This window comes from Pongo abelii, chromosome 8, assembly GCF_028885655.2.
Source record: "Pongo abelii isolate AG06213 chromosome 8, NHGRI_mPonAbe1-v2.0_pri, whole genome shotgun sequence".
Classification (NCBI taxonomy): domain Eukaryota; kingdom Metazoa; phylum Chordata; class Mammalia; order Primates; family Hominidae; genus Pongo; species Pongo abelii.
The window spans coordinates 6,112,776-6,135,628 of NC_071993.2; the positions used below are offsets into that span (position 1 = coordinate 6,112,776).

A 22,853-nucleotide genomic window follows, 5' to 3' on the forward strand; every position below is an offset into this window, starting at 1 on the left:
CATCACGTATCACATAGCTTCTGGAAAATTCCACCATACACTTTTGAGAGAAGGAGAGAGAAATGGTCAATAACATCTTAGTATTATCATGGAAAAGTTTTGATCTTATAGACCCCTCAACACCCAAAAGGTGTAATCAGTTCTACTCAAGTAAGATTTAAATATATATATATATTTTCTGGTCTAAGATTCTTTTCAACTTTACTCAGAAAACGTATACCTGAAGGGGGAGGGGGAGGGTGCACAGATGAGTCTGTATGTGGTTGGTCACAGAAATGACAGAAAATAGTTACTTAATCTGAATCTGTACCCTGCTGAAAACTGCCGTTATTTTTCATAACACTCTCCTGCCCCTTGAGAAATGAAAACTGGCTGATAGTTTCCTGAATGAATAATTTTCGTTAATCTTAATCATGTGATGTTGTTGAGCTAGAATGTTGACTCAACTGATTGGTGAGGGGACATCTTGCATCAGATATGGAATCAGGACTTCCACCGAAATCTTAGCTCTGGAAGTTGATCTTTTTCGTGGGAGTTGAGAGTGGGTGGGCATGCAGAGCGATTACACAATGGTTCTCAAAGTGTGTTCCTTGGAATAGTAGCAGCAGCAACAGCACTTGGGAATTTAGACACACAAAACGTTTGGCTCTATTCCAGACCAACAACTCAGAGATTCTGGAGATGGGCCCAGCGAACTGTTTTAACAAGGCCTCCAGCTGATTCTAATATGCTTAACTTTTTGGTAATGTTCAAGGACTGCTGGTATGCTCTTCTTTTCTTTTTTTTCCTTAAAGATAGGGTCTTGCTCTGTTGCCCAGGCTGGAGTGCAGTGGTGCCATCATGACTGACTGCAGCCTTGAACTCCTGGGTTCAGGCAATACTCCTGCCTCAGCCTCCTGAGTGGCTAGAACTACAGAAGTATGCCACTACATCCAGCCAATTTTTAATTTTTTTGTAGGGATGGGTCTCGCTATGCTGCCCAGGCTGGTCTCAAACTCCTGGCCTCAAGAGATGCTCCTGCCTTGGTCTCCTAGGGAGCTGGGGTTACAGGCCTAAGCCACCGTGCCAGGCCTCATGTGGTCTTTTCCGCGGTTACGTTCTAACAGTGTGACCTCCATCCCTTCTCCCTCTTCACTTCCTTCTTTCTTTCCTTCCTTCCATAAACATTGAATGTATGGATCCCTTTTTGGTGTTTTTAGACACTTCTTAGGAAAAGTACACATTGATTTGCACATGTGTGTCCACCTGTAAACATCAAATTAGTGCAGGCCAAATTCAAAGAAACTAACTCTTAAAGAGGCCAATTAGTAACGCACAGGTAAAACCTTGATAAGTATGATTCTCTGCCTGGGACCTCATTCATCCTTCTCTTCTTGACATTGCCTCATGGGTTTGGCTGCCCCGTTTTGAAGTTACCCAAAGATTATTCTGCCATGGACTCTGTTTTTTAGAAATTCAAGACTGAAGGCTCAGTAGAAGGGGGTTAGCTTAGAGGATTGAGCCAAAGGTAAAATGATTTCTGGGCAGAAGCCCAGAGTTCTTGAAGGATGTTCATTAGGCAACGTGAACGGCAGAATCAGCAGTCAGAAGCGGCTGAGAAAGGAACCACACGGACAATGTCCAGTCGTACAGGGTAGAGTGTGTGTGTTGTGTATTTACATTAGTGCTAGGGCTTTCCTTGGGATTCCCGAACTGGGAAGCTGGGATGAGATGAATGTAAACCTACTTTTCTTTATACTATATATAGGGTGGAGAGAGTTCCATAGCATTCATGCTTTAATGAACACAAATACACGAAAATAAGATGGAGAGTTCTAGTGGTTTTGCCCTTCCTCTTCAATGACGAAGTTGCTATTTAGAAGTGGGTAGCGCTCGCTGTCTGATGGGACTGAGCTGGCGTAGAGAGACAAGGTTGCCACTGCCCAGTGTCCTGTGATGTGACTTCAGAGCTTCCAAAACCCAGGCAAGCACAAGGGATGTCTCCTGGGCGAGCATTTAGCACCTTTGATTTCACTTGGGCTTCATGACTTCTGTTGTCTGTTCTCGGCTTCTTACCAAGAAGTTCTTCTTTTGGTTTTCTAGATAGTTCTTCTACTCTTCCTCCTGTAGTGGTGTAACAAAGTCACGGTCATATGTGTAACATGGCACCAAAAAAATGTGGTCCCCACTCTAAACCAGTGTGTGCGCCACCATGCCTGGCTAATTTTTGTATTTTTACTAGAGATGGAGTTTTGCTATGTTGGCCAGGCTGGTCTCGAACTCCTGACCTTGTGATCTGCCCGCCTCGGCCTTCCAAAGTGCTGGGATTATAGGTGTGAGCCATTGTGCCTGGCCTAAGTTTTTATATAGCAGACAATAGCTGTGGAACAGGAATAATAAACAGCAACTAACTGTGCTAAATGATTTGCATGCAGTAAAGCACTTAGTTTCTAGCCAGCACTGTGCTATAGAACTTTCTGAGATGATGGAAATCTTCTGTAGTTGTGCTGTCCAATAACACAGACACGTGTGGCTAGGGAACACTTGAAATGTGGCTAGTGCAACCGAGGAACTGAATTTTTAGTTGTATTTAATTTATTTGAGTTTAAATACACTTAAGTATCCACAGGTGGCTAGTGGCTACTGTATTGGACAATACGGTCTTAGCCTTCTCCCAGTCCTTATTTGGCTCATGGGAATTCCTAATTACTCCCTACTTTGCACAGAGTTCCCATAGCACAAGACTCCAAGCAGAGGTGTGCTGGTGATGTTTAACAAGCAGCTCTCTGATGACAGTTGCCTATCTTCCCTGGTGTAAATCCTCCTTCCACACACAGCTTCCAGCTGGCAATGTGACATCACTGATCACGCTGTTGGGAAGAGATGCGCAGTAGCCACTGTCAAATGGTATTTCCACCTTGCGGACACAATAGATGTAAACCACCCAGGAAACAAAGATAACAGTAAAATGTAGCAAATAATTAGGAAGTGATCAGTTGTAAGTAATTCTTGCCTTTGTTTTTAATATAATTTATTGAATTGTAAATTTAGATACTTTAATTTTTTTTTTTTTTGAGACAGCATCTCAATCTGTCACCCAGGCTGAAGTGCAGTGGTGTGATCACAGCTCACTGCAACCTTGAACTCCTGGACTCAAGGGATTCTCCCACCTCGCCCTTACCAGTAGCTGGGACTACAGGTATGTGCCATCACGCCTAGCTAATTTTAAAATGTTTTCATAGAGACAAGGTCTCGCTTTGTTGCCCAGGCTGGTCTCAAGCAAGCCTCTCACCTTAGTCTCCCAAAGTGCAGGAATTACAGGCAGGAGCTACTGCTCCCAGCCTAAATACTTTAATTTTCCATAATGGTTATGCTTAAAAACCAGTTTGCAGAAGTCCTGAAAATTTAACCGCTGGCTCTCACAAGCCACTGTGAGCCTTCTGTAGCACATCACAGGCTCCTGGTCACTGCCCAAAACAAAGAAAAAATATTTCCCCAAACAAAACTCTCTTTGACTGGGCTACAGTGATCTCTCGGTAATTCAAATGCAGCATTTCTGTTGCCACAAGAGGGCACCATGAGTTGATATCAGATTCTAGGAAGGCTTTTGGACAAACTGACTAGAGGGGTCATTTCTAGATGTATGTTTGAGTCTCCCCAAAGATTGTAGTTCTGGGAGACCTTGTGGGAACTCACATAGGTTCACACAGTTATTTGTTTCACAACATAAACACTGAACCATTCCTACTTCCAAATAGCTTTGTCCTCTGGGCCCAAAGGCTTTTGATCTTCAAACTAACAAATGAAAAAAATCCTTGCGCGGTGTTAAGGCTTGTCAAGTGTTCAGCCTGAGGAAGGAGAGGATGCAAGTACTGAGTACATGTACAACATGTCAGCCATGTCACATCCTTCCCCTCCTGGAAGCCTAAAATGACACCTTAGGAGTCAGCTAACCCCTTAGAGAAACTGGTAGACTGTCGGGTATATGAATCATTCCTGCTACAATAACCCTGGGGAGCTTATCATTTGCACTGCAGTAATTTATACTTTTTAATTCCCATGAGGAAAATTAGGAGTATGTTATGGACCTGATGACCCATATAAGAAGGGAAGAGATATTTTGTTTTTCTCTCTGGCTGGGCTAAGGGCTTCGGTTTTGGGGGAGTGGATCTGTATTTTCTCAGGGTCTCACTGTGGAGTTTGTATGAGGGTTGGCCAGAGTGTATGCTGGCAGGGGTCAGGGAGGCCTTGGATAATCAAGAGAGAGACACAGTGAGTTTCTAGAGTTTACTTTTTCTTTCTTTTCTTTTTTCTTTCTTTTTTTAAACAGAGTCTTGCTGTGTCACCCAGGGTGGAGTGCAGTGGTATGATCTTGGCTTACTGCAGCCTCCGCCTCCTGGGTTCAAGCGATTCTCCTGCATCAGCCTTCCGAGTAGCTGGGATTATAGGTGCGCACCATGACACCCAGCTAATTTTTGTATTTTTAGTAGAGATAGGGTTTCTCCATGTTGGCCAGGCTGGCCTCGAACTCCTGACCTCAAGTAATCCGCCCGCCTCGGCCTCCCAAAGTGCTGGGATTACAAGCGTGAGTCTGGCTAGCTTCCCTGATTCTTAATGCTGTCAGCCTAGTGCGGTGATCCTCAGAGTCTGCTCCCTGGAACTGCAGCGTCAGTATCACCTGTGAACCTGATAGAAATGCAGATTCCCAGACCTAAGCAAGACGACTGCATCAGAGACTCCACAGGTGGGACCCAGCAATCTGTGCTTTAACAAGCCCTCCAGATGATTCTTTCAACAAACGTTTTTAAGTTGACACATAATAGTTATACATATTTATGAGGTATGTAGGGATGCTTTGATACCTACAATGTACAGTGATCAGATCGTGGTATTTAGCATATCCATCATCTCAAACATTTATCATTTCTTTATGTTCCTACAGATGATTCTGGTGCTAGTTCAAGTTTGAAAACCAATGGCCTGGTGTAGGGTTGTCAAACCTGGATGCATACGTATTAGATACATCTGAGGGGCTTTAAAACATACGACTATCCCAGACATAAAAGGCCACGTGATTCCATTTACACGAAATGTCCAGAATAGGCAAATCCATAGAGACGGAACATACAGTGGTGGTTTCCCGGGGCTGGGGAGAATGGGGAACTTGGCAGTGTGGAGCTTCTCTTGGGAATGATGGAAGTATTCTGGAATCAGTGGGGATGGCTGTACAACATTGCAAACATACTAAATACCACTTACTGTGGTTTGAATACCTCCCCAGAGCTCAGGTGTTGGAAACTTAATCCCTAATCCAGCAATGCTGACAGGTGAGATCTTGAAGAGGTGATCAGGTCGTCAGGGCTCTGCCTCGTGAATGGATTAATGTTGTTATTGCAGGAGTGGGTTTGTGATAAAAGCTGAGTTCAGCCCCTCCTGCTCTCTCTCTCGCTCTCTTGTCCTTCCACCTTCTGCCACGGGATGACGTAGCACAAAGGCCCTTGACACATGGGGGCCCCTCGACCTCAGACTTCCCAGCCTCCAGGAGGGTAAGAAATAAATCTCTGTTCTTTATAAGTTACCCAGTCTCAGGCATTCTGTTACAGTAGCACAAAATGGGTTAAGATACCACTGAACTGTACACTTTATGACAGTTACATGATGAATTTTATCTCAATTAAAAATAGGTACTGATGTCTTGGGCTCACCCCCCAGAGATTCTGATTGGAGCCCAAGCATTGATATCTTTTACCTTTTTTTTTTTTGAGACAGAGTTTCACTCTTGTTGCCCAGGCTGGAGTGTAGTGGCACGATCTTGGCTCACCGCAACCTCCGCCTCCTGGGTTCAAGTGATTCTCCTGTCTCAGCCTCACAAGTAGCTGGGATTACAGGCGCCCACCACCACGCCCGGCTTGTTTTTGTATTTTTTAGTAGAGACAGGGTTTCACCATGTTGTCCAGGCTGGTCCTGAACTTCTGATCTCGGGTAACCACCTGCCTCGGCTTCCCAAACTGCTGGGATTACAGGCGTGAGCCACCACACCTGGCCTATCTTTTAACTTTTTAAGTTATTATGCTGTTTTGGCTGAACAATCTACATAAGCTACAAAAATATTTCTTATTGCAACAAATTTGTTCTTCTATTGTTGCAAATGAAGATTCTCCCCAAATTCAAAGTGGGTCACAATGGTTTTGGTGACAGGATTTCCCTCGTAAACCTCTCTTACAAGATGTCACAGCCACGGGAGAAGCACAGTCCTTTGGACTGCCTTCCTTTTCCTGTGGCATTTACTGGTATCTTGCCACTCACTGGTATTTTAGATGACTCTCTCCTGGATGTTCTAAGATGCATCCAGGGTTGAAAATCTGAGTTAATGCAAAAAGACCACACATGGTTTACATTCCTGGTCAAGGGGATGCCGGTGTGAGCTTCTGTGGATGGGAGGGTGGGGAGCACAGGATAGGCAAAGCTCAGCATAGATGCTGCCCTGGGTCCTCTATAGGTAGGGGCTGGGTGGGAAAATCATGGGCTCTAGATTCAAGTTGCAGTGCTGGCCTCTGCTGTGCCATCTTCTTCAAGCTGTTGCATCTCCCTAGGCCACAGCTATTCCAAATGTTTCTGAGAAGGTAGATTTCAATAATGTTTATAAAACAAGCATCAAGCCTGGTGTATAGTGGGTGCCTAACGAATGTGAGGTTCCTTTGCCTTCCTGTTTCCCCGGTGTTTTAATTTTTTTTTTTTTTTTTTTGAGATAGAGTCTTGCTCTGTTGCCCAGGCTGGAGTGCAGTGGTGAGATTTCTGTTCACTGCAAACTCCACCTCCAAGATTCAAGCAATCTTCCTGCCTCAGCCTCCCGAGTAGCTGCGATTACAGGCACCTGCCTGTAGAGATAGGGTTTTGCCATGTTGGCCGGCTTGTCGCAAACTCCTGACCTCACGTGATCCACTCAGCCTTGGCCTCCCAAACTGTTGTGATTACCAGCGTGAGCCACCGCACCCGGCGGTGCTTTAATTCTTTTTGACTGACTCCGAGGCATGGATCGGCCTCTCCCTTTGCCACTCCCTGAACTGCAGCTGATTAGAGAGAGCATGGAGGGGGGAGGGGGGAGGCAGGGTGGGGCTGGGTGCAGGACTTTGATCTGACCATGTGCTGCCTTGGTGATGCCACACTTACCGTCTCCGCTGCCAGGTAAGCCCACTCAGGAGGAGGACGCTGATCAGCAGGAAAACACAGCCGGCCACTGTCAATAGAGAGAGGGAGTTCAGCAAAGGGCCCTGGGCTTGGCACGGAGGCAGCAGGAGCCAGGACCACAGGGCAGGCTGAGGACACCCCAAAGAGCAAGGCGGAGGCTGCAGCCTCTCTTCCCTGTCTCAGGAGGTAGGTCCCTCCCCATGGGATTTCCTAGGAGTCTTGAGGAACAGGGAAGGGAGGACAGGGTGAGGGTGGAGGGAGCTTCCCCTCAGGAGGCACCCTTCTCTCACACAAGCCCCTCAGAAAGGCTCAGAGGCCAGGCCTCGTTTAAGGACACCGAGAGCGCCTGGTAAAAGAAATGTTGAAATATGAAGATGATGAGAAGCACATTAATGTCTCCTGAAAGGGTTCGGGTTTTCCAGACACTGCTCTGCTGAGGTTCTGGAGGCTGACGTTTATTTACTTTCCAGGCAGATGCAGACTCAGAGTCTGTTTTTCCCTCCTACCAGGAAACAACGGCAGTGTTTCTGGAAGCCTGTCCTCTCTGCCTGGCTACATGGCTCCTTCCTCCCACTCTTGACCCCTGGCAGAGGCCCAGGGTACAGCCTTTCCAGATCAGCTTGAGAGGAGCTGATAGGGCTGACTTGAGACTTCGCTCACAGCATCCTGTAACTGGTTCATGGGATTCCGAGTTATGTCAGTATCTGGATTAGTCTTTCACTCACACATTTTGCAGTGTAAGGAAGGGGTCCTTTCAGTCAACCAACCAACCTACCAATCAACTAACCAACTAACCAACCAACCAACCTACTAACCTACCAACAAACTAACCAACCAACCAATCTACCAATCTATCTACCAACCAACTCACTAACCAATCAACCAACCAGCTAACCAACCAAACTACCAACCAACCTACCAATCTACCACCCTAACAACCAACCTACCAACCAACCAACCTATCAACTTATCAACCAACCCACCAACCAACCTATCAACTTGCCAACCAACCTACCAACCAACTAACCAACTAACCCACCAAACTACCAACCAACTAACCAACCAACCTGCCAATCTACCAACCTACCAACCAATCAACTAACCTACCAACACACAAACCAACCTGCCAACCAAGCAACCAACCAACCAGCTAACCTCCCAACCTACAAACCAACTTGCCAATCAACTAACCAACCTACCTATCAACCTACCAACCAACCAACTAACCAACCTACCAGCCAACCAACTAACAAACCTACTAACCAGTCAACCTGTCCATATCTCGGCCTAGTGTACATTTTGTCCACAAAGCCAGTGCCCCACTCACCTGCTACCTGGTACTCTGTTGTAAATATGAACGTCTCCATGGTTGAAGCCATTTCTGTCTGTATTTGAAAATCTGTGAAAAAGAGATAAAGAGAGACACTCCTGCTACTGTGACTTTAGGACAGCACGAGGCTAAAGGAAGTCAGGGCATCTCTGTGAATGAGAAGCTCAGAGGCTGGTGGGAGACACGTGGTGGTGGTGAGGGCAGGTGTTCCATCTCTGCCTGGGGACCGTGCTTGGTCCCGGTCCTGGGTTGCCTCTTTCTGACATTTGCTTTGGGGCCTGCAGGTCGCTGAGGCCCTGTCCCTGCTCAGAGGGAGAGGAGGCTGCTGTGGGCTTCTCCCCTACAGGTCACCTCCACCTATCTCCCTGAGCCTGGCTGCTGGCCACCCCTGCCCTTTTGTACTAGGCCTCTGTGATCCAGCGTTTGTCTTCTCCCGCACCTGCTGTTGTGACGAGGCAGGAAGTCTCACTCTCAGGATGGCCTTCGGGGCTTGCCTGAGGCTTCTCTTCACCTGGGGGAGAGAGTGAGTGATGCTGGTGGAGCTAAAGACAGGAGTCAGGGCCTCACTCCCACCCCGCCTGCCCCAGGCAGCTGGCCCCAGATACACCCAAGGAGGCAGGAATCCTGGTGTGGGCACTTCACCGGGGATGCCACCCCACATGGTTCCACACCAGCGGCACTGGGAAGCGGTGAAGTGGTCTCAGCAGAGCAGACGAGGCTGAATTCTAACTCTGACCCTGGCTGTCCCCAAAACTCTGAGCAATGCTTTCTCCCCAGCCTCCCTCCTCAGTCCTGGTTTCCATCTGTGACTTGGAAACAGGTCATAATAATACGAATGCCATTGAACCATTGGATGGAGCAGAGATGCACTAAGGGACAGCTGCTTCTGTGCCAGGCTCTCCACTCCTCCTGAGGGGTCAGTAACCCTGGCTGTGCCCTGCCTCTCACCCTCTTCCAAGGAAGCAGCAGGCATTCCCTGGCTGTCAGGGTGGCCCAGGGAGGCAGCTAAGGGAACAAAACAGCCTCCCTAGGGAACCCAAGAGAAGGACATGGAGTATAAGAAGTGCAGTGAGCAAGAAAACCAGGAATACTTGTGGTTGAATGTAAGTCACCTTTTTTTTTTTGAGACCGAGTCTTGCTATTGCCCAGGCTGGAGTGCAGTGGTGTGATCTCAGCTCACTGCAACTCCACCTCCTGGGTTCAAGTGATTCTCCTGCCTCAGCCTCCCAAGTAGCTGGGAGTACAGGCACCCACCACCACGCCCAGATAATTTTTATATTTTTAGTAGAGACGGGGTTTCACCATGTTGGCCAGGCTGGTCTCAAACTCCTGACCTAAAGTGATCTGCCCACCTTGGCTTCCCAGAGTGCTGGGATTACAAGCATGAGCCATCATGCCCAGCCTGCATGTAAGTCACTTTTGATTGTCGTGATACTAATAAGATTTCAGAAGGAAGACAGCAGGAGACCTCAACATTGGTGGGCTGAGTGTTTGCATGCATGTGTGTGTGTGTGTGCGTGCGTGTGCACCGAGTAAGTCCCGACTCTGCACATTTTATGTTTATTTTTACAAGCTCAGCTGGGGAATGGCACAAGGGGAAGGAGCATGCTGATCGCAGAGTGCTGTTCAGATCATGCATTTACACGATCACCAGTAAGAGGAAAAATGTGTGAGTGGGAAACTGGACTTGCCCTTGGAGCCAGAGAAGGCCTTGGTGGCTTAGAGAAGTAGTGGACTCAGGACCAACTAGGGTGCTTAGGAGAGAGCTTTCCTTCTCTTCTGTCTCCAACCTTTCTCCCCACTCAGGGCACAGGGGGACCTTCACTGAAGGAGCGCTTAGAGTCCGTCTGGTCTATTTAAATTTTTTTTTTTTTTTTTTTTTCAGAATGAGAAAAAAACGGAAGCCCAGGGAGATCAAGGGGCTTGTCCAAGGATACACAGCAGGAGCGGTCAGGGATTCCACCCTGGTCAGCCTGATGGAGAAAAGCAACATTGTGGACCCCAGAAGGGAGCCACCCTACCTGGAAACTGACTGGTCTCCGTTTCACTTGTGCATATGAGCTGGGGCTGGGTCCACCTTGTCTTCCCATGGGTCATTTTGCAGACGCTCTCAGCAGGACCTCTGTGTAGAGCCCTGTATCCCTGGACGCACTGGTAGTAAACCATCTGCCCCACCACGAAATGATAAATTCTCTCTGTGGCTTCATTTTCCCACGGTGGAGGTTCCCTGCAGTGACCTGGAAGATGGAAGGAACACTCTGAAGGCAAGTTGGGGACAGCACCGCGAGCGAGTCCAAGTTGCCTCTTGCTAGGGACTGGACCTTGGTTCTTACTCTTTTGACTGCTTGCTCATCCTTTCATTCAACCAATATATGTTGAGAACGTCTGAGTGTGGGGAAGTTTGCTAGGCCCTGTAGGAAGGCATGAAGACCCTGTCACTCCTGCAAGGGGCGGACAGTGGATTGCGTAAGAAAGGCATGTGAAGGATAGCAGACATTGGCAATGGGAACACAGAGGAATGAGCGATTCATTCTGGTTCGTGCTGCCCCGAGAGAGGAACGCCACAGCTGCCTCTTGGAAGACAGGGCAGGCGTTGACAGTGGACAGGAGTGGGCGGGGCAGTCTCAGCTGAGACACAAGGGCAGGCTCAAGCCTATTTGGGCCAATGGAGCATGAAGACCACCTTGGATTTCTGCTGGACAAGTGAGGAAGCGCATTCTTGGGGGCAGCGGGTGGGCATCTTGGGATGATGGTGGAAGGACTGGGGCCAACACCAAAGCCAGGAGGAGGGACGGGCTGAGGGAACCTCGGAGAAATGGAGCACCATCTCTGATCAAGCCACACCTGAAGCTTGACACACATGCGCCCTTTCAAGATGTTTCAAAATTTCCCATCTCCAGAACTTTCCACTCACCCAACTACATCCCAGGCCTGACTGACCTGTGGCCTGAGACCATGTCTTGTTCTGATTAAATCTCCGAATTCCCCACCCACAGCCCCCAACCTGGACATATGGAATTGTATGTGCCCTCTAACCCCAGCCTGTGAAACTGCACACGTGCTCTGAACTTCCAGACTCTCCCCAACCCTGCATACCCAACAGAGACTCTGTAAATGTCCTACAGAGCCTCTGCTCCAGCAGGAAGCTGGGTGGCCCTGTCCCAGGCTGGCTCCTGCCGTGTGGCACCTTGAACATTATGACTGAACTTGTGTTTTGGTCTCAGGATAAAAGGTTGTTTGACAGCCAGTACAATTCATAACTGTCTGAACATGTTTGAATTGGGTTTGCTTCTTTCCAACGAAAACACCCAAACTGAGACAATCTTTGAAACATCCCTCAGGCAGAGCCAGCCTTCGAGAAAGGACAACAAGCACTGGCCTCTTTGAAGCCTTCCAATAACTATGCAGGGTGATATGGGGGAAGTAGAACAAAACAAACAAATGTGCTTGGAAACACCATTCCAGGACAAAGTCGGAGGGGGAAGGAGTAAGAGCATCATGTTGCAACTGTGCCCCTAGATTAGTCTGTTTTAAAAAATAAAATAATGGAAGCTGTAAGTAAATTCAAACTCTTTTAAAGTAAGTGATCAGCAGAAAGTTTCCTCATCTAATCTGGGAGACCTGAGGTCTGATTCCAGCCCTACTATGTGAGCTTAGCCAAATCTTTTTATCTTTTCTGTATCTCAGTTTCTTCAGTAAATTGAAGTAACCCTTCCTGGTCCTGACTCATTGCATTGCCAGGCTCAGATGGGATGGTATCTCATACAGTTCTTTGTAAGGTTGTAAAATCAGCAAAGGGCTCTGAAGTCTTCTAAGGTTAGCCTGACCTTAGAAAGCTCAATTCTTCCTAGCAGGTTCTGTGTTTTTTTTTTTTCTTTTTTTGTTTTGTTTTTTTGAGGGGGGACAGAGTCTTCCTCTGTCACTCAGGCTGGAGTGCAGTGATGCAATCTCTGCTCACTGCAACCTCCACCTCCTGATTTCAAGCAATTCTCATGCCTTGGCCTCCTGAGTAGCTGGGACTACAGGCGCCCACCACCATGCCCGGCTAAATTTTTATATGATTGTAGGGACAAGGTTTCACCATGTTGGCCAGGCTGGTCTCGAACTCCTGACCTCAAGTGATCTGCCCACCTCAGACTTCTACAGTGCTGGGATTACAGGCGTGAGCCACCGTGCCCAGCCCATTTTCTTCACACCGTGACAGAATCCCGATTCAGTCATGGGAAAGCAGAGGGCAGACAAGGGACAGCCACAGTGCCCACTCATGCACAGACCGCTGGCCAGGACACATGCATCTGGAGCTTTTGAGACTCACAAGTGTGGCATGCATATTTTACAACCTTGCCCTGGAAGAAATACCGAGAAGCAAATAATTTTTTTGCGGTGCGTTTTCTTGTGCTTAAGGGGAAGACACAGAGCGTTTCCTTGAGGGCAGGGATCATTGTCACACTCTTGTTTGTGTCTTCTATCAGCAGGGCCTGGCACACAGACCCAACAGACGCTTTTAAGTTGAGTTGAATTTGGGTTGAATTCTATTTGGCCAGTTACCAAACCAGGGAGGAAGCCCAGACCTGGATTGGCTGCCGTCAGGTTGGCTTCAGTTGCTGAGCAAACAGCCTTTGAGCAACGCTGCACTAGTTCTTGTCTGCAATGATGTCTTGGGAGGAGGGAGCCACACGCATGTGTTTATAGAAGGCAGGGCAGACTTTCTTCCTCTGGGTACATGTCATCTGCCTGCAAGAGAAGGGTGCGCTCGCAGGAGTTAGCTGGAGGACAGATTCATCTCTCACCTGGAAGGCTCGCTTGGTCCACCGGCTGCATTGGACTTTGCATTTCTGTGGTTTTTCTTTCTTTCTGTTCTTCAGGTTGAGGTGTCACTTGTTTTGTTGTGTTCCGAGCGGCTAGAAAATATAGATAGAATGATGCAGATAATTTCACAAATGCTTCATAGAAAACACTGTTCATGTATTCATTCACTTGAGAAGCACACCTGTCCAGTGCCCACGATGTGTCTGGTGGTGTCTGTCTGCTGAGCCTACAAATACGAAACCAGAGCATGCCCTCCCAGCACCGGCCTCTGGGCATTCAAGTGTATATGACAATGCCCACGACATGTTTTTGAGCGTGTGTATGCGTGTCTGTGTATGTCGTGTATGTTATGTGTGTATGTGTGTGTATCTCACCAAAAGGGACTCCTTGCTTGCTGTCAATTGTCTCTGTGTTGTTTGACAGCAGCAGGAGTGGTCTCACTCCACAACGCACTGATCCTTTGCTCCCTAAGGCTGTTCAGAATGCTTAAAGTTAGAGATGACAAGGAAACTTAACACAATGACAAGGAAACTTCTAGAACAGCCCTCTCTATTGTGAAGAGTTTGGCAAAGGAGTTGAGTCTGAGTGCCCCAGTGAGGGGGGTGATCAGTATTCCAGCTCAGGATAAAAGAGGGTGTCTAGGTCAGGTGTGGTGGCTCACACCTATAATTCCAGCACTTTGGGAGGCTGAGGCAGGAGGATTGCTTGAGCCCAGGAGTTTAAGACCAGCCTGGACAACATGGGGAAACCCCATCACTAACAAAAAATACAAAATATTAGCCAGGCATGGTGGCGTGCGCCTGTAAGGTGCAGGCAGGAGAATCACTTGAGGCCAGGAGTTCGAGACCAGCCTGACCAACATGGTGAAACCCCATCTTTGCTAAAAATAAAAAAATTAGCCAGGCATGGTGGTGCACACCTGTAGTCCCAGCTACTTGGGCAGCTGAGGCACGAGAATCACTTGAACCCAGGAGGTGGAGGTTGCAGTGATCTGAGATTGCACCACTGCACCCCAGCCTGGGCAACAGAGCGAGACTGTCTCAAAAATAAAAATAAAATTGTGTGGCCGGGCACTGTGACTGATGCCTATAATCCCAGCACTTTGGGTGGCTGAGACGGGCAGATTACTCAAGGTCAGGAGTTCGGGACCAGCCTGGCCAACATGGTGAAACCCCATCTCTACTAAAAATGCAAAAATTAGCCAGGCATGGTGGAGGGTGCCTGTAATCCCAGCTACTCAGGAGGCTGAGGCCGGAGAATCACTTGAAGCCAGGAGGCGGAAGTTGCAGTGAGCCAAGATCGTGTGCCATTGCACTCCAGCCTAGGCAACAGAGTGAGAATCTGTCTCCAGAAAAAAAAAAAATTGTGTTTAGTGAATGACTTTTCAGGAACCACTAAAATTAGTTATGCTGTAGACTGGACTGGCCCATTTGTGTCTATAGGGCTGAGTGAACAAAAGCTGGGCTCTGTCTCACTCTTTGCTGCAGTTCTCTTGTTCTTGGTAGTCACAGAAGGGACACTTACCAGAGCTTGTGCATTGACATTGGTTGTCCCAGGATGAGTGGCTAGAGTTTCCTGTACAGAGCATATAGAGTGACCCGCTTTTTATTCTGCGGAAACCTCTCTTGCACTCACAGTTCAACATGGTTCCTTCCTTGTAGACCACAGCTTTGAATGTGGCATGTGCGACCTCTGGTGGGTCATCGTCACAGAGCTCTGCAAAGCAAAAGAAGCCTATTAGGAACTCAAGAGGCCCCGGGCAAGTACTCACATATTTAATCCTATAATGACTTAATCACATATTTCTTCACTTTATTTAAAAGATGTTATGCCCTACTTTTTGTGAGAAAGCAACTAAGGCTGCTACCATTGTTCTTTAGAAAACTTTGTATCAGAGCTGGCTCAAAAGTTAGCTACAACCAAGCTCCTCTCCAAAGCACAATGTATTTCAAGCTAGATGAGTAGAAATTAATGAGGTTTTATTCTGAATATGCCTCATGTCAAGCAAGTACGGAGAGAGGACAGTCAAGGAATGTGAAGAAAGGAAGCAGCAAAGTTACGTACATTTAATTGAGGGGCAAAATGTGTCTGTGCAAAATACTTTTTAGGATATACGAATTGTTAGACTTTCTATAATTAATGACTGCGCCATTTTTTGAGAAATATATAGAAAGTGCTTCACTCAATGTCTGGCAAATAGGAAATGTGTATTTCTCACCCACCTGCCCACCTCTGAGTTCACCAAATACCTTCTTATGTTATGAAGACCTTACCCTCCCTCAGCCTGAAAAATGGACTCTGGTATCTCACTAAAGGAACCAGAAACAGTGGTCAAACATCAAACTATTAAAAGGAAAAGTGGCACAGGTCTAATCAGAATAATAATTCCATTGCCTACTTTGCAACAAGTTCTCTGCTTTAAGAGATTAGATTCTGGGGGGAAATATCACATGCTGGATAAAGGAAGTGGACGGGGAGATGACAGGGACAGGAAGAGGCAGGAAAGCTGGAGTCTGTGGCCTCTCCATCGATGGAAGCCCACACGGAGGCTGATCAGGGCTGCTGGCTGTACTCATGGCTGTGGGATGGCTGGTTGTGTATTGGTCATTCAGGTTGAGTGAAGATTCTCTGTGCCCTTAGACTCTGCCCAGCATCTTGTCCTCCGGAAGACCATCCCCATCCAATGCCTCAGGACTCTCCTGTCTCCCCTAAGAACTGAAGGTAGGGAGGCTGGGTGCAATGGCTGATGCCTGTAATTCCAGAACTTTGGGAGGCCAAGGCGGCTAGATCACATGAGGTCAGCAGTTCAAAGCCAGCCTGGCCAGCATGGTGAAAACCACAGTCTCTACTAAAAATACAAAAAAAATTAGCCGAATGTGGTGGCATGTGCCTGTTGTCCCAGTTACTCGGGAGGCTGAGGCAGGAGAATCGCTTGGACCCAGGAGGCAGAGGTTGCAGTGAGCCGAGATCACGCCACTGCACTCCAGCCTGGGAGACACAGCGAGACTCTGTCTCCAAAAAAAAAAAAAAAGAAGGTAGGGAGAAATCAGACAGCTTGACCCATCTCTAACCAACAAGGGACTAAGCAAAAGCAATTTAAATGAGCTCCATGGGCCAGAAATTACAGTGGAACAGGCAACATAAGCGCTCAATAAGTGCTGGTAATCTCATGATAAGGCAAGAGCAGCAGCGTGGTGAAAGGGAGAAAGATGGGTTTCTAACTTCTAGCTCCAGCAGCTTACAAGCTACATAGTTTTATTATTTTACTTCTCTAAGGCTCAGCTTCGTGGTGTAATAATTATTATTTTATTGATTTAATGATTATAGCAAATAATATACTAAGGTAACTTGAAGAAAGCCCGGAAAATAACAGGTATGGAATAGATGGTAGTTCTAGTTCCTTTCCTTTTTCTCACTGTCCAGAAGAAGAGAATGGTAATTCAGATAGAGACTGGACTGAAGTTTACCTTAACCTTTAACTCCTGCAAAAGTTTGTCTCTCTGTACTTCTCGTATCACTGGTACCATTTGTTGGCACTTATTATAGATCACCACCAACCAATATTTTAAGTATCAGAAGATAAATCTGTTGCTAAAGCAAGACATGGATAATAATCAGAAAAACCAGTGAAGACTTCTGCTTCCAGCCATCACAGAGTAACTGGGACCAAAACTTACGTTTCTGCTGAAACAGCTGTAAAACCAGCCCAAATGTATGCAGCAAGTGCTTTCAGGTGCTGAACAACAGGCAGCTCAGGGCTACATGATTTGGGAGGAGGGAAACACATGAGAGGTGCCCACAGTTGCCCTGGCTGCCTTTCTGGGGTGCTTTCCTTCCCGGCAGCACCCAGGTGGACCCCAAGCAGAGTGGTTTCATTGATATGACATGACTGGGATTTGTGGGGTGGGGCTCTGGAGAGGGCACTGCATGAAGGGCACCCCAAAAATATGTTTAGGGGTCCACCTCAGTTTCTTAGCCAAGAGCTGGTCTGAACCTGAACAGGGCAGAACTCAGTGAGATTTAGCCCTGATTGTCCATTGTGAGGGCTGAGAGAAGAATAGTTATACTAAGTTTTATTTATAAAAACAGGTGTCTGAGCTGTGGGTTGTAGTTTTCCAGTCCTGCTCTAGAGAAAGAGACATCCCTAGGATGAATTTCAAAACCAAAATAGACCTGCCCTTACAAAGATTAAAACCAAGCCTAACAGACAACAGGATGCGCTAGTCATTTAACTGCCTATCAGAGCAAAACGCATTACCTTTTAAAGGACCATAAGATAATCCAGACCCTTTATAATGAATAGTTCATAATATCCAGCAAGTTAAAAGAAAATCTAGACATGTGAAGAAACAGGAAAATGGGACCTACTTGACCTACTCAAAAAAGTGCTCAATAGAAACAGACCCGTAAAATTGGGTGCGGTGGCTCATGCCTGTAATCCCAGCACTTTGGGGGGGACAAGGCAGGTGGATCACCTGATGTCAGGAGTTCGAGACCAGCCTGGCCAACATGGTGACACCCCATCTATACTAAAAATACAAAAAATCAGCCGAGTGTGGCAGTGCATGTCTGTAGTCCCAGGTACTTGGGAGGCTGAGGCAGGAGAATTGCTTGAGCCTGGGAGGTGGAGGTTGCAGTGAGCTGAGCACCCCAGCCTGGGTTACAGAGTGAGTGAGAGTCTGTCTCAAAAAAAAAAAAAAAACAGACCCCTAAAATGACCCAGATTTTGGAATTAGCACAAAAGGAGTTTAAAACACTTGTAATTATGCTCAATGACTTAAAGCAGAGGTCAGTAAACTACGACCTGCAGATTTGCTGCCATTTATTTATTTATTTATTTATTTATTTTTGAGACAGAGTTTTGCTCTTGTTGCCCAGGCTGGAGTGCAATGGTGTGATCTTGGCTCACTGCAACCTCTGCCCCCGGGGTTCAAGTGATTCTCCTGCCTCAGCCTCCCAAGTAGCTGGGATTCCAGGCGTGCGCCAACACGTCCAGCTAATTTTTGTGTTTTTAGTAGAGATGAGGTTGGCCAGGCTGGTCTCGAACTCCTGACCTCAGCTGATCCACCTGCCTTGGCCTCCCAAAGGGCTAGGATTACAGGAGTGAGCCACTGTGTTCAGTGGTTTATTTTTATAAATAAAGTTTTATTGGAAGAAAGACACACCCATTTATTCACATTTTGTCTATGGCTGCTTTTCTGCTATAATGGCAGAGTTGAGTAGTTGCAATGGAGTAACATCGCCAGGTAGCCTAAAATATTTACTCTCTGGCCCTTTCAGAAAAAAATTGCCAACGGCCAATTTAAAGAAAAGATGGTTATAATGAGTGAAACAATAGGATATCTCAGTAGATAAATGAAAACTAGTAATTTTTTTTTCAGATGGAGTCTTGCTCTCTTGCCCAGGCTGGAGTGCCATGGTGCAATCTTGGCTCAGTGAAACCTCTGCCTCCCAGATTCAAGTGATTCTCCTGCCTCAGCTTCCCAGGTAGCTTGGATTACAGGCACATGCCATCATACATGGCTAATTTTTGTATTTTTAGTAGAGATGGGGTTTCATCATGTTGGCCAGGCTGGTCTCCAATTCCTGACCTCAGGTGATCCACCTGCCTTGGCCTCCCAAAGTGCTGGGATTACAGGTGTGAGCCACCATGCCCAGCCAATATTTTTAAAAATAAAAAATTAAAACTAAAAGTTACAATATCTGGAATGAGCCTAGCCGGGGCTTGAAGGCAAATCAATAGAAATTATCCAAACTGATGAACACAAGAAATTTGAAAAAGAATGGACCTTTGGCATGCTGTAAGACAATATTAAATAGCCTAACCTACATTTAATTGAATTCCCAAGGGTAGAGGAGAGAAAGAATGGAGCAGAAAAAATATATGAAGAAATAATGGCCAAAGATTTTTGAAATTTGATGACAGATACTGATTTACAGATCCAGATGTTCACTGCACCAAGCAAGAAACGTATAAAGAAAAGCACATCTAGATACATCATAGCTAAACTGCTGAAAACCAAAGATAATGAGAAAATCTTAAAAGCAGCCAGAGGAAAAGGACACGTACCTACAGGGGAACAATGACGAATAACAACTGACTTCTCAACAGAAACAATGGAAGCAGAAAATAATGGCACAACATATACAAAGTTTTAAAAGAAAAAAACCCATCAGCCTTGAAATCTACCTAGAGACAATATCCTCCAAAAATGAGGGTGAATTTAGTATATTTTCAAATAAAAGAAAGCTTAGAAAATTTATTATTGCACATCTGCATTACATTAAAGAAAGATTTTCAAGCAACAGAGAAATCACACTAGCTAGAAACATAAATCGACATGAAGTAATAAAGAACACTGGTAAATATTTAGATAAGTGAAAAGACCACTTTTTGTTTTTACCATCTTTGAAAGACACCTGTTTCAAACAAAAATAATAATATGGTATGGTGGGTTCTGTTGAACATGTAAATGTAAAATATAGAGCAGTTCTAGTATAAAAGTTAGGGAGAATGGAATTGTACTGTTTTAGGTTTTTATATCATATAGAAAATGGTACAATATTAAGTAAGTAGATTGTGATAAGTTAAGGATGCATACTGAATAGCCTAGAGAAACCACCAAATAATACCACAGACAGTGTAGCTAAAAAGAATATTAAATTTGTTTGGTTAGCCAAACTGAAGAGAGAAAAGGAAGAATAGAGTAATAAAAATAGAAAAGGAGCAACTAAGAAACAGATAGCAAGAAGGTAGACTTGAAGCCAACCCTATCAGTAATTACATTAAATATAAATGGACAAAAATCCATACCTTAAAAGATAGAAACTTTCAGACTGGATTAAACAGCAGGGCCCAACTATATGCTGTCTTCAAGAGAACACACTTTAAATACAATAAAAATGATGGGTTGAGAAAAAAGGATAGAAAAAGATATAATCTACAAAGATAAGCATAAGGAAGCTGGTATGATTATATTAATATTAGGAAGTAGATTTCAAGATAAGGAACATTATTCTCAGATAACATGATTGTTTACTTAAAATTACTGAAGTATCTGCAAAATGACTACTAGAATTTAGCAAGTTAGCAATTTCAGTATATATACATGTATATATATATCACTTGTAGTTAGTTCTATATACTGACACAACCAATTAGAAAATTAAAAATTTAAAAACAATTGTATTTACAATTACATCAAAAAACATAAAATGTTTGTAAATAAGTCTACCAAAAACTTGTAATACCACTAAACTGAAAACTCTGAAATACTGCTGAGACGTATTTCAAAAGAATTAAGCAAATGGAAAAATATACTATCTTTATAGATTGGAACATTCATTTAAAAAATCTATTCACCTTAAATTGATCAATTAATTCAAGGCAACTACAGTTTAAAAATCCAACACAATTTTTAGTAGAAATTCGGAAGTTATTTCTAAAAGCTCCTTAGAAACACAAAAGACCTAGAATATCTAAGACAATCGTAAAGATGTATACATTTGGAGGATTCATGACATCTGATATTCAGGCTTTCTATAAAACTATGGAAATCAAGGCAGCATAGTATTAGCCTAAGGACAAACAGTAATGAAACAGAGCAGAAAGTCCTGAAATGGACTCAACTCATGTTTGTTCAACTGATTTTTTTTTAAACAAATAAATGTGCCAAGGAAATTCAATGAGAAAGGAAAAATCTTTTCAACAAATGCTTCTGGGGCAAATGGATAAATATATGAGAAAAAACTCACATCTTATGCAAGAATCAATTTTATTATATATATAAAGATAAAGATCTATATACTAGGTCTATACCTTATAGATGTAACCATAAAAGGCAAAACTACAAAGATTTCAGAAGAAAATTAAGGCAAATGACTTTGCAAGTTGGAGATAGGCAAAGATTGCTTATAGAGGATGCAAAAGCACTAACTATAAAAGAAAAAAATTGAGAATGTCTACTCATCCAGAGACATTAAGAAAATGAAAAAGTAGGCCGGGTGTGGTGGCTCATGCCTGTAATCCCAGCACTTTGGGAGGCAAAGGCAGGCAGATCACAAGGTCAGGAGATCGAGACCATCCTGGCTAACACGGTGAAACCCTGTCTCTACTAAAAATACAAAAAAATTAGCCAGGTGTGGCGGCGTGCGCCTGTAATCCCAGCTGCTAGGGAGGCTGAGGCAGGAGAATGGCATGAACTTGGGAGGTGGAGCTTGCAGTGAGCCCAGATTGTGTCACTGCACTCCAGCCTGGGAGACAGAGTGAGACGTCATCTCAAAAAAAAAAAAAAAAGAAAAAGTAAATGATAGACTGAGAGAAAATGTTTGCAATATATATATTTGTCACAAATACTTGTGTCCAGAATATATAAAGAAAAACAAAGCAATAGTAAAAGGCAAACAGCCCAATAAATGGGCAAAGACTTGAACAGTCACTTCGCCAAAAAAGATACATTACTATCAATAAACACTTGAAAGTGTGTTTAACATCAGATATCAATAAAATGCAAGTCGAAAACCATGATGAGATAGCCCACTGGGAAAATGGAGGAAATGGATAAAAGACTGATACATCAAATACTGGAGAGGAAGTAGAACTACCGGAACTCTCTTATATTACTGGTGGCAGTGTAAGTAATGCAATTACTTTGGAACACTATTTGAAAGTATTTTGGCTGGGCATGGTGGCTTACGCCTGTAATCTCAGCACTTTAGGAGGCTGAGGCAGTTGGATCATTTTAAGTCAGGAGTTCGAGACCAGCCTGGTCAACATGGTGAAACCCTTTCTCTACTAAGGAGACAGAGGTTGCAGTGAGCTGAGATCACACCACTGCCCTCCAGCCTGGGCAACAGAGTGAGACTCTGTCTCAAAAACAAACAAAGAAACAAACAAACAAACAAACAAAACAAAAAAAGAAAGTATTTTTATTGAAGTTAAATATATATCTACCCTACAATTCAGCAATTCTACTTCTAGTTACTTATCTAAGAGGAATGAAGGGATGTGTCTACAGAAAGACTTTTATAAAATATTTATAGTAACTTCTTTCTTTTATTAAGCCCCTTCCATTCTAGGACATAGTAGCTTTATTAATAATAACCAACTCAATAATTCAAATATCCGTCATTGGGAGAACAGACAAGTAGCTTATGATATAGTCATACTATAGAAACCACTAAAAAATAAAAAATAATAAACTATTGATACAGGCAATATTGATCAATCTCAAAAATGTTATGTTGAACAAAATAAGCTAAACATGAAATAGTGCATACACTTTGCTTTCATTTAGATGAAGTTCAAAAAAAGACAAAAGTTATATCCAGAGACAGAAAGCAGACAGTGCTTTCTTGTGGTAGGTGGGTATTGACCAGAAGGCAGAAGTGATGAAAACGTTTTTGCAGCTGTACGCATTTGTCAAAACTCATCTATTGTATGCCTCAGATCTGTGCATTTCTTTATAAGTAATTTTAGCTCAACAAAATCAACGAGAAGCATACTTAGCAACTCTTTTGTAATTATTCATTAGCACAAATAACCAGG

At 44.7% G+C, this 22,853-nt stretch overlaps 1 protein-coding gene across 1 annotated transcript in view; it reads right to left on the minus strand.

Moving 5' to 3' along the window:
- Window positions 1-770: 770 nt before the first annotated feature.
- The window catches only part of IL2RA (interleukin 2 receptor subunit alpha), a 50,094-nt gene continuing 28,011 nt past the window's right edge, over window positions 771-22,853 (minus strand). The window contains exons 2-8 of the mRNA XM_002820497.6: window positions 14,831-15,022; window positions 13,288-13,398; window positions 10,519-10,734; window positions 8,937-9,008; window positions 8,495-8,566; window positions 7,150-7,216; window positions 771-2,103 (exon numbers count right to left, since the gene is read on the minus strand). Of these exons, the coding sequence (XP_002820543.1) occupies window positions 2,079-2,103; window positions 7,150-7,216; window positions 8,495-8,566; window positions 8,937-9,008; window positions 10,519-10,734; window positions 13,288-13,398; window positions 14,831-15,022 (755 nt within the window). The 3' untranslated portion in view covers window positions 771-2,078. The remainder of the gene's footprint in view (window positions 2,104-7,149; window positions 7,217-8,494; window positions 8,567-8,936; window positions 9,009-10,518; window positions 10,735-13,287; window positions 13,399-14,830; window positions 15,023-22,853) is intronic.